The sequence below is a fragment of the Mytilus trossulus genome, chromosome 10 (genome assembly GCF_036588685.1).
Source record: "Mytilus trossulus isolate FHL-02 chromosome 10, PNRI_Mtr1.1.1.hap1, whole genome shotgun sequence".
NCBI lineage: Eukaryota > Metazoa > Mollusca > Bivalvia > Mytilida > Mytilidae > Mytilus > Mytilus trossulus.
Window position 1 is genome coordinate 47,161,401 of NC_086382.1, and position 12,489 is coordinate 47,173,889.

Sequence of the window (12,489 nt, forward strand, 5' to 3'; positions counted from 1 at the left end):
AGTATTTGTGTAGTAAGACTATACAAATCCTTGTTTTAATGTTTTATTCATTGTACATTAGTGCATTCGTTATTGATGATGAAACGGAAGTAACCTTTATAATTAATTTAGGAAACAGGGGATAACTTAATTGTAAAACCTGTTGCAACTCCAATATCAAATACCAATTAACTAACGTCTCAGTAATTATACAATGTGATAGTATAGCATGCAGATGACACAACTGTCAATTTAGTGGATGAACCAGAATATTGGTGATATTTAACTAATGTATTCCATGTGCTAAAGTCGAGTGTTTTTTTTAAGTATCGGCTATTGTTTTATTCTCTTGGAAACCTTTTTCTGATTGTGCGATTTATTTTAAACCGGTTTTATAAAAAAAGGTTATGTAATTAGTTGCTATTTTGTGATGTCCACCCTGAAATGAATTCAGCGTCTTTGTTCTTCATAGCATCCCGAAATATTTTATAGATTCTTGTACAACACAGATTGACCTCCAAAAGTAAGTCTCAGATTTCCAAAAAAACATCAATAGAACAAATGTTATACCCAATTGAATTCAGTGATTTCTTATGAATTGATGTTGCAAACTTCATTGAAGATTTATGAGAGAATGAAATACGATAGAAAAATCTGAGACACAGTTGTCGAGGTCAAACTTTAGTGTGCAAGAATCTATAAAATATTTTGGGATGCTATGAATAACAAAAAACAAGCTAAATTCATTCAAGTATGGATATCACAATATAGCAACTAATAACCTAATAATTAATTATGTAATAATTATGTCATAATGAAATTATCACAATTTAAAAGATTAATCATTCTTCTTTCTTTTGGTACATCATTTATAAAATTTAAAGAATGATGAGCGGAATTACATCAATTTAAAGATGTCCGATTTGGGATGAAAAATCTTTGTATTGTGCTACCTTAAATATGACCAATTCCATTTGCAACTTATCCCCCTATAAAAAAAATTAGAGTAAGACTATACAACCCTTAATGTTTATTACCATATTGAGCATCCACAATCAGTTCAGTAACAGTGCTTCGGTACCGACATGATTTAAAACATGCCTTTCATTAATTCTCTGCTGATTAATTAAGAAGTCAGTAGGAAACTTAGGTGTTAAACTTGGATACATGTGGAAATATTTTAGTTTCTTTTAGTCATACTGGTCCTTACATATTCGTGTATATTTATACATTATTGGTTTACATAATTTTGGTTTCTAGTATTTGATAGAAGGTAAATTAAAAAAATTAAAGTTTCTAGAACTCTAAGGAGTCTAGTGTCACTCACCTGTGTATATGTGAATTTTCTACAATGGTCACTTACCAACAGACAAGAATATAATTTAGGCCTAAGATCCTCATTTTTTATTTATCTTGTATAGTTTAATAATGAACTGAGTCCCAATCATAAAGGGTAATAACTTTTACAGCTGTTACATTAATGCTAGCAAGACAAATCTTTGTTTGGCTTGCTTGCTTTGCTTGTATCAATGTTTGCTCAAGCATGGCAATTAAGATAGGCGGGTCTTCAGCTTGTATACATCATACTTAAATTCTATTGGCCATTATGTTTGAGGTTAAGGACACCAAATTTTTAAAACATCACAGGATGACAAATATAAGGGCAATCGTAGAAATGGAAGCCAAAAAATTGTATTTTTGTTACGAAAATATGCATTTTCATCATCCAACTTAAAAGGCTGTCGTCAAGTACTTTTAGTGAAACAAAATAGCTATTCGAACACACCTTCTCTGATTTTGTGATTCATTACATAGGTATTTCATTTGACCCATATATTTCATCTTTTAGTACTGTGTTTTTTTCATGTTAAAAATTCAATATGTAGCTTTGCTATATAAAACTGATAGAATCTGAAGCGAGATGATGTATCAAATGCTTTTGCTTTGTACGTTTTCAAGACAAAATATTCATTTCAAACACACCCTAACATAAAAAGGTGCACTCGATTTTCTCGTTTTTGATACAATTGTTACCAATTTTTTTTTCATGAGTCACATTATGGAAGGGCAGACACGGAAACAACTGAACTTATAGATTGATGTGTTCTCCGTCCGTGGTAATTTAAAAAAAATCGGAGGTTATGCATTTTCTTCATTTAACTTGATAGATAACCATGTCTTCGATTTGATATCTAATTGTTCTGCTTAACTATGTAATAGATAAATTGAAAACTTATGCAAATGTTTGTTTTTTTACAATAATTACATTAGATGTATGTTTCGATTCGATTCGATTCGATTTCTTGGGAATTTTTAACTAGTGTCTTGAAGTTGTTCAATTTTGGAGAATCAATAATTAATTGGGTTAAAGTTTTTTATAACAATATCAAATCAGCTGTTAACCAGGGAGGACATCTATCAGAATTTTTTTCTATAGAACGAGGCTGTAGACAAGGTGATCCCTTGTCGCCTTATATTTTTATTCTCTGTGCTGAGATATTAGCACTAAAAATAAGAAATAATGATAAAATAAATGGTATTACAATTACGCAAGTTGAGCACAAACTTTCACAATTTGCTGATGACACATCTCTTATTTTAGATGGTAAAGAAGAATCTTTGAATGAAGCATTAAATGAATTAGATTGGTTTGGAAATATATCTGGTTTAAACATTAATTTTTCTAAAACACAAGTTATTTGGATTGGAAATAAAAAGTATAGTAATGAGGTATTATGCCAAAATAGAAACCTTACATGGGGAGAAACATGTTTTAAGGTATTAGGTATAAGCTTTGATGTTAATCTTGATAGAATTGTAAAAATTAATTATGATGAAAAAATTGTACAAATTAAATGTGTAATAAGACAATGGTCAAAACGAAATCTTACTGTTATTGGTAGAATTACTGTAGTAAAGACATTGATATTGCCTATTTTAAATCATTTGTGTATATCCTTACCAAATCCAAGTGATGATATTTTAAAAAATATTATTCAACTTATGTACAATTTTATATGGAGTTCACCAATTGATAGAATTAAAAGAGATGTTTTACAAAATGATATTGAAGATGGTGGACTCAAAATGATAAATCTTAGTGCATTTATTCTAGCACTGAAGTGTACATGGATAAGGAGATTATTTAAAACAGACAACAAATGGCAGAATGTTTTTTTGTCAAATGTTCATGTAGAACTTGAAAAATTTTATGGTTGTGGAAGTGTTTATATCCAAAAATTACAACAACATATCAAAAATAAATTTTGGCAAGATGTTCTGAAAGCATGGCAACTTCTTAGAGAAAAAGAAGAATATGACAGTTGGGAATGCTTTCTTGCTAGTCCAATCTGGCTTAACAATAATATAAAGGTAGCAAATAAACCTATTTTTTATAAAGATTGGTTTGAAAATGGTATAAGATTTATAAATGATATTGTAAATGAAGATGGGACCTTTTTCTCTCATCAAAAAATAGAAGAAATGTATCAGATAAATGTGAATTTCATGAGATATAATAGTATTATATCTGCTATACATCAAGCATCAAAATCATTTGTGGGAAAAAATCACAAATTAGAACTACCTTTAATTCCATCTGCTATTAAAAGGCTAGTTAAAAGTTCAAAAGGATCTAAAGATATGTATATTGTTTTAAATAAAAATGGAAGTGTTCCCACTAGTCAGTTAAAATGGACTGAAATTTTTGGTTTTGATCAAAATCATTGGAAAAAAATTTATAAACTGCCATTTGTTGTCACAAATAATACTAAGTTACAGTGGCTACAGTATAGATTCAATCATCGAATCTTAGCTACAAACAAATTTCTTCATAAAATTAAGATTTATGATAATCCAAATTGTACTTTTTGTAATAGAGAAATTGAAACATTAGAACATTTATTTTGGGAATGTGAACATACACAATTATTATTAGAACAGATTGAAAATTGGTTTCTGACCAATGGAATTAGTGTACTTTTTACACAAGAAGTTTTTTTGTTTGGTAACTCTGCAAAAATATCAAAAGGCAATGCAGAAAATACTATTTTTCTTACCATAAAGCAATATATTTATAATTCTAGATGTTTTAAAAAAAATCTTACATTAAACTCAGTAAAAGAAAAGATGAAATATGTGTATGCAATGGACAAAAATATTGCTATGAAAAACAAATGTGAACATCACTTTCTCAGAGAATGGAATGTTTTTGATACATTACTTAGTTAAATACAAAAATGTATATACTTTACATTCAATATTATACATGTTATAAATGAAAATGCTGTATTTACTATACTAAAATAGAATTCAATTTCTAGATGAATTATATTGAAAACTCATCACACTCTTCTCTCTCACTCTCACTCTCTTTCTCTTTCTCTCTCTCTCTCTCCGGTGTTCAAACTGCTTTACTCTTTATCTTATATTTGTATTTAAAAAAAAAAAAAAAAAAAAATTGCTTCCTAATAGACAGTTGTATTGATTAGATAATATCTATAGATTTATATATTATATTGCTATTATATTTGTGTATATTATGTTGTAAATTGGAAGTTATAAATAATAAAAATTAAAAAAAACCATTAGATGTATGTTTCATTATAATACGTTATTCTGATTGGCTAACTGCACATCACCTGTTATTCCGTAAGCAATTGCATTACACAATAAAACTTATCATTCATGATGACACGTGGTCCCACAATAAAGTGCACAGGTGAATTAAATAAAAACTTGATAAAAATCGGGTTTACATGATCCTAGCTAAAAAATGTAATTATAAGTATTGAATGCTTCTTTTTGTAACTTTATAGGGTTGTAAAAGCGTTGACCGTGCGCACATTTTTAGTATTAAGCACTTCAACGCTTCATACAAAATGTACTTCGGTCAACGCTTTTACACCGCAATAAATTTACAAAAAGAAGCATTCAATTCTTAAATAAAACACTTTGTATATGAGAAGAAAATTGTTATTTTATTTTTATCTATTAACTTTAAAAATTTTTGTTACTATAGTAAACCATACAGAAAGCATGTATCGCCTTCTCTATAAACAAAGAATAATCAGTTTGAAGGTTTACCAACAAAAATTAATCCAAAGTACGCAATATTCAATAACAATGGACATAATAAATAAAAGGGATGAATTAAGTTGTTCTTCTCCCCTACTTAATTTATCCCTTTTATTAGAAAAATCGAGTGCACCTTCTTATGGTAGGGTGTGTTTGAGATGAATATTTTGTCTTGAAAACTTACAAGCAGTATTTGATACATCATCTCGCTTCAGATTCTATCATTTTTATATAGCAAAGCTACAGGTTGACTTTATAACATAAACAAATCACAGTACTAAAAGATGAAATATATGGGTCAAATGAAATACCTATGTAATGAATCAGAAAATCAGAGTAAGTGTGTTCGAATAGCTATTTTGTTTTACTAAAAGTACTTGACAACAGCCTTTTAAGTTGGATGATGAAAATGCATATCTTCGAGAAAAAAAATACAATTTTTTGGCTTCCATTTCTACGATTGCGCTTTATATTTGTCATCCTGTGATGTTTTAAAATTTAGTGTCCTTAACCTCAAACATAACGGCCAATAAAATTTAAGTATGATGTATACAAGCTGAAGACCCGCCTATCTTAATTGACATGCTTGAGCAAACAATGGTACAAACAAAGCAAGCAAGCCAAACAAAGATTTGTCTTGCTAGCATTTATGTAAAAGCTGTAAAAGAAATGGACTTTTAGTCCTGACTCAATATCCCATTAAGTTTTTGTCCATAATGTTTTTTTTTTTACAAATATACCTTGTCCCTCAATTGTTTTTGAAATATCCTAAAAAATCATAAATTCATTCCAAAACGCTATTTTGTGTACAACATTCGAAAAAACATGTTTTGTGCATTGTATAGTGAGGATGTCAAGGATGTGGACTTTTTCACAGAGAAAAGTTAATCATTCAGTATTAACCAAAGACCTTTAAATTTTTGTCAACCAAGTCTCTGGAATAACAAATATGTAAATAAGTGTTTGTAACATCAAAAGGTTAATAATAAAAACTTACTGAAGAAATAAGCTTGAGCCACCAAATATGACGTCAACAAAGGGTTGTAGCAAAGAGAATCACAAAATGTGAACCTAAAGATGGCATAATGGTTGATATTTTTACAACAGATATTAGATTCCTGTACATTTCAAAACCTATGTAATTTTCTAGACAAGTACAATATGATTTTGTAGTTTGAATATCTGATTATATACTTCTAGTATAAATTTCTAGAAATATTCATGGATATGATGTTTATAATGTTATAATTGGTGCACTATATTTTGTGTATCTCAAATGTAGTGATACACCTTGAATGATTTAGATATCAAGTTAGTACTTTAGGTTTTGATTGCGTTTCAGTCAATTATTACCCCAAAAAATCATTCAAAATGTTGTCATATAAATAGGAAAAAAATGATGCGAAAATTATTTGGGAGGAGGAATTTCAGATATTGAGAAATGAACACTATATATAGATAAAACAAAACTAAGATTTTCATACTGTTTCAGGCAAAAATCAATCCCACCCTGCTTGGTTAGTGCCTATATCCGCTGTACTAATAATGCATGGTTGTAATGTATTTTTTTGGGAAAGTAGATAGTAAACCGATCCTGATTACCTCAATATTTTTGTCATATCTTTTCTCTATAGCTATTTACCATGGTTTTCAAGAAACTCTAAGGAAAATTCAGACCATGTCTGGTTGAGATTCATACAATGGTTTCATATGAGATTTTTGAAATGGCAATAGCTCACATGACTGATTGGACCAGATGATTTAATTGTTGATAATTGTTTTGTACATAATTCAGGCCATTTATTTTCTTGTTTGCATTGTTTGACCTTTTCTAGATTGATTACTATGTAGTTATGGCTTTGTTCATTGATGAAGGTTGTTTAGTGACCTATAATTGTGAACTTCTGCTTCATTTGATTTGGTCTCAAATGGAAAATTACTCATTGGCAATCATACCACATCTTCTTATTTTACAAAAAAAACCCAGACAAGACTAATATACAATCCCACACATATATCAGTTGGTGTACATCTAGTTAGGCATAGTCTAATAAGAGAGGAGGAATAATTAAACAGAAAAGATAGTAAGGTATTTTAATTCTAAACTTAATTGTATTAAGTTTTTCCATAAAACAGTTCTCATCAATAACAGTCTGTAAATGTAACAACTATCCACTAACAAGGAAATCCTTTTCCTCTGTTTCTGTTATCAGGCAAGTAAAATTTCTCAATTAAAAATATTTGCATACATTACTTTAAACAATCACATAAGTTTACTGTTTATTTCAAAATTAAAAGTACTAAACACTATTGTAACTGAATGCATCACAATTCAGTTTGGTGCAAATTTCTGGCATAAAACTTCCACGAGAACTATTTAAAACCACTGCTCGCAACACTGTATTATCAGCTGTCTGTAGATGTCACAAGTTCAAACCATTGTCTTAAAGCATCACACAACACTTGTGGTAAAGAATTAATGTCTCTCAGTATAATGTAGAATGGGAAAGGGAAGTTATCCATGTATGACTTAATCTCTGGCATCTGAAAAAAAGAGTTTGCTTTAGTCAAGTTATCTAATCTAAGGTTTATGGTTAATGTATGTTGAGAAAAAACAGTCTTATTGTTTTTACAAGAAATCTTCTTTTATACATATTTTTTATTGAGTTTTCAATTGTTCTAAGTATTGTATGCCACTGAAATCTTCAGCAAGCAATTATCAATCTAAATGTTTAACTTGCTATATATTTCTTATACTATGTAAATAAGTATCGTATATGGCAAGTCTTAAATTTTCACTTTATCTCAATCTACATGTAATTGTTCCAAACATATGAAACATTTTCATTAAAAAAAAAATAATAAATGTACTATTGAAATCTTTCTTGTTTACTAAAATGACAAGTTAAGTATGACTGCAGACAAAAAGATTGTTGCAATTTACAAATTTTGCAATTAGCAATATATTTCAGGATTCTTAGGATTCAGAAATTTAGACAATCTTATGACCCATAAATAGGCAACATAATGGAAATATATAATACATCCAGTGTAATATTTATATCATATTATAAAATCCATCATATTTGGCTTACTTACACTATTTGCTCCTTTGAATACTGGTACCCTGATATCTAGAATTGAATCCTACAAAATATACAATGCTTAGGGTGAAATAATAATGATACGAAGACAAACAATCTATTCTATTGATTTTGGATTCGCATTGTGTCAATTTATTCATTCAGCATATGTTCACTTGAAGACCAGTTCTTTGACCTATAATGGTTTACTTTTTCAAATTGTGACTTGGATGGAGAGTTGTCTCATTGGCACTCTTATGGCTATATACATTTATTTTAAAAAAAGTGTTTGTTTCCATGTTAAATAAATGTATGTGTACATGAATAGTAATGTTTTTGTTTATGTGTGTCTAAAACACTGTCCATTTGTCAAAGAATAACAATAGTATGTATAAATGCATGACAAAGCTTAAGCTTATGTTTTACTATCAATGCTTCATTACTTTTTAATTATAATTTCCCACAGTTCAAAAATGCAGTTGGAAATTACTGTAAAAGCAGTACTTTTGAATTCTACTAATACAGGTACTTCTTACATGTATATGTATCTAATACTTCTAGTCTTTTTGGGCTATTGGCTATTTATAAAGATTGTAGTACTTCATTGATATGCCCTAAGAATAGTTTAGTAGAGTTGGTAAGGGAAGTAAATGTGTAAAATACCTTTGCCTGAGGGTTGTCAATGACAACAAACACTAGAAATATGTTTGATTCTCTTGCTTGTCTAACAGCAGACTTTACTGTCTCCATTCCTTCCATGAACAAGCCACGCCCATCTGATACTATTAATAGTAATTGGGCAGTGTCTGGATTACCCATCATGCCACGCTGTCTAGATCTAGCATCCATCATATGTACAGTAATCTGCTTCAGAAGCTGAAATTAAATTTTCCATTAGTTCACTTTTTGGCAGATTTTTACAAAATCAAGGTAAAATATTTTGCAGCATTTAAATACACATCTTCAATGACTAGTGCAATCAAATTTGTAAGTTTTTTTTCATCAGGAATGCAATAAACCAAAAACTGATAAAGCCAAATGTGTATAAATATATAAGGACACCCAAGAAATTAACCCAATTCATCTGAAAACAATTTTTTTAAGGGGTTGGTAACCATATTAAACTGTCCAGAACAAGAATGCACATATAGTTATGCAAAGCATATCCGACCAGTAGTTCCCAGGTTCAGACAACAGGGAGTATGTGTCTGACAGATACGTAAAGGCATGACAAATTTTTTTTAAAAGGTAACTTCTCATATACAAATAGCGAAACCCATACGGTCAAACCCCTTAAGCTCTTGACCTATAGCAAGAATGGATTACTATATTACTTATCACAAATGAAATATAGACTAAAAATAAACAGTAAAAAAGGGAATTATGCAGCTATTCAATTTCTTTCTTAAACATACCTGTGCAATTTTTGTTTTCTTCTGTTCAAAAGTAAAATGCTGTAATAGTTTGGCTCCAGAATGGTTAGAAAACTGCTCATTGAAATCATGAACCAGTCTAACATTCTCACCAAAGCTGTTAATACAAAATAAAATATATATATCAATGTTAGCAATTATTAACAAACATTAATAAGTCCTCTAATCCCTATCCAACCTCATCTTCACAAAAGTGAGGTTGGCTTGTTCGGTCAAAATTCAATTATGACATCATAACTTCTTTGATTTGATTATTGTGATATTAAAAAGAAAGGTGAATGAGACTGATGTCATTTCACAGAAAGAACTTTTTTTGCACATTATTGAAAAAAAAAGATGTTTGCCGAAACATTTTAAGAGAAAATTATTCCATTGATGTTGTCTCATTCAATGCACAGTTTAACATAAAATCATGATCTGGCACACATACTTTATTTGTGCCATGGCAATAACTCCAACAATTTTGTTTCAATACAATGTAGGCATGCAGGCTGAAACAGCAATTTTCCAATCAATTGCTATAAAGTTTTATTTGTCTTAGTATGATATGCAAGAACATTGCTTACAAAGAAAAGATCATGGATGCATAAATTCTTTAAACTTTCAGTTTATATGTTTTTAATTTATTTCTGATTTTTGTTATAACTTAATATATAATTTATTATTGTTTCCATCAAACTTTGGAACCTCTTATAACAATCCTTTTTTTTAATTTTTTTAAGGTATTTTTACCATCTTGTTTCAATTACAATTGCTCTATCAACTTACCTACAAATGCCCAGTTCTCCTGCTTCTAATAATGTCAAAGCATTGGATATCATGGCTAAAGATTCAAACGCAAGCTGAAAGACAAACAGATAAAATGTTATAAAAGAAATGCTTAATGAACATAAACTATTGTCAATGAATTTCATTTGAAACAAACATTAAAGTTCAATATCAGGTTGAATTTGACCGTATTGGAGTCACATAGCTATGGGATCTTCACTCCAATAATCAATTCAAAAATTGAGAAGAAAAATTTTGACCATTCTTCACCTGTTTAGAATGGTTGTCCACCATACTAGAGGAATCATCTATAGCTAACATAATCTGGTACTGTCTCTTGCTTGGTTTGGTACGTCTCAACCAGATCTTGTCTTTCCTGAACTGACTAGCTATATAAGGTATTACTTTCCTCATATTCAATCTTTTTCCTGTCCTGTAGTCACCCCTGCGAATATACAAGCATATCGTTTTTCTAATATTTAAATCATATGGGGAAAAAATCAAACTTTACATGACTGAAAACAAAGAGCAAATATTTCTGTTCTTTTTTGTTTAATCCAATCATTATATACCACTATGTGATGATTTCTTATAAGTAGATTATCCCATAATGTCAATAATCAATTTCATTTTCCTCTGTAAAAATAACAAATAATCTGTAGCAAAATATTTCATCTGACATCTTGGAACAAATTCAAAGCTTCTGTGACCAATCTATTGTTGCAGCACAGACAATTCCAAGAGTCCAGTGGTGGTATCAGTATAAACAGATTTGTATGTTATGATAGAGTATTGAGTTCTAAACGTACTTGAGTTTTGTGGCCTGTGATGGTTCTAATATCAACCTCAACTGTTCACATAATTCCTGAGAAAGGTTAGAGGTCAAAACTTCATATTGGTTCCAGGCCTCAGCAGCTGCCTCCTCCTGTAAATTTTTGTACAATGTTAAAATTACAAAATAATACAAGGAAGCCATAAATTTATTGGAAATTTACACATGTATGGCCTGGGCCGTGATATTCAAATTTTATCATGAGCGTAGTATTATATAAATCATGTTTTCTTTTTAGTACAGTTCAATATTGACTAATATTTCTTTTGCAATATATTAAATTTTAGGAACTGATGATCTCTATAAATCTTTAAGCATGTATCCAAATTATGATCATACAACAGTGTACATGTTAGATTTGATTACTTACAGTGAGATCATTATCACTATCTGTATGTGACCAGGATGTCAGCTGACTTTCTAATTCTTCCCTCAATTTCTCAACATTAACTTCCTCCTTCTGAAATACGATTTACCAATGGTTAATAACATTGTATGTACTATCAATTCATTTCATTCATAGTTATTTCTCTATGGTAATACAAATATATTATTGGTAGCATCACAACCTCTACATTTCTATCCAATAAGTATCAACTAATTATTAAATGATCAACCATCCATCATGTGCAATGCTGTGCATCTTATGGCACTCCCTATTAATTTTTGGCACATTCAATACATTTGTGACACTTCTCATGCATTTATGATAATCTCATGTCCACGCAGAAGAGCTCAGAATATATATCGATTGGAGATCCTTGTAAAATTCCCTTTTTGCTAAGGAACATTCCCTCTTCAATTAACCACTCCAAAAAACTTCTAAAAATAAACTTAACCACCAAGACTTTTGCTATCAAAAAAGTCCAGTCCTGGATCTTACCACATCAGTGTGAAGGTATTCCATCTTTGTATGTATGGTAGACACAGGGCCCCTACCAACTGTCAATGTGTCTATAACATCACCAGGGATATTAACTTTCTCCATGGTCACATCATCTAAGTCCTTCACATCACCATTTCCCTGCAATTCTTTTTTCCTGGATTTTAATTTCAATGATTGCTGCATCTCAATGTCTTCATTCTGCAGTAAATATAAACAGTAATATAAAATAGATTGTAAACAAATTTATATTATTCATTAATCTCCTAATTGAAACTTATATCTAACAAAAAAATTAACAAAAAAAATGTACATTAATCAACCACATATTTATGTATATATATATTTTTTTATAAATATGAGATAATGAGATCATTGGTGCTGTTTATATTTGCTTTTCCTTAGAAGGTTAAAAGGTCATGATTATATATAAGG

The 12,489-nt window shown here is 29.7% G+C and overlaps 2 protein-coding genes across 2 annotated transcripts in view; one reads left to right on the top strand and one right to left on the bottom strand.

Moving 5' to 3' along the window:
- The first annotated feature begins 2,961 nt into the window (after positions 1 to 2,961).
- LOC134687950 (uncharacterized) lies at positions 2,962 to 4,209 on the top strand. The gene has a single exon (XM_063548413.1). The coding sequence runs from the start codon at positions 2,983 to 2,985 to the stop codon at positions 4,207 to 4,209; it is 1,227 nt and encodes a 408-aa protein (XP_063404483.1). The 5' UTR covers positions 2,962 to 2,982.
- A 2,924-nt stretch (positions 4,210 to 7,133) lies between these two features.
- The window catches only part of LOC134687952 (midasin-like), a 53,334-nt gene continuing 47,978 nt past the window's right edge, over positions 7,134 to 12,489 (bottom strand). Inside the window, exons 41-49 of the mRNA XM_063548414.1 lie at positions 12,055 to 12,255; positions 11,542 to 11,631; positions 11,149 to 11,264; positions 10,610 to 10,784; positions 10,340 to 10,413; positions 9,554 to 9,668; positions 8,802 to 9,014; positions 8,155 to 8,202; positions 7,134 to 7,599 (exon numbers count right to left, since the gene is read on the bottom strand). Coding sequence (XP_063404484.1) covers positions 7,462 to 7,599; positions 8,155 to 8,202; positions 8,802 to 9,014; positions 9,554 to 9,668; positions 10,340 to 10,413; positions 10,610 to 10,784; positions 11,149 to 11,264; positions 11,542 to 11,631; positions 12,055 to 12,255 — 1,170 coding nt within the window. The 3' untranslated portion in view covers positions 7,134 to 7,461. The remainder of the gene's footprint in view (positions 7,600 to 8,154; positions 8,203 to 8,801; positions 9,015 to 9,553; positions 9,669 to 10,339; positions 10,414 to 10,609; positions 10,785 to 11,148; positions 11,265 to 11,541; positions 11,632 to 12,054; positions 12,256 to 12,489) is intronic.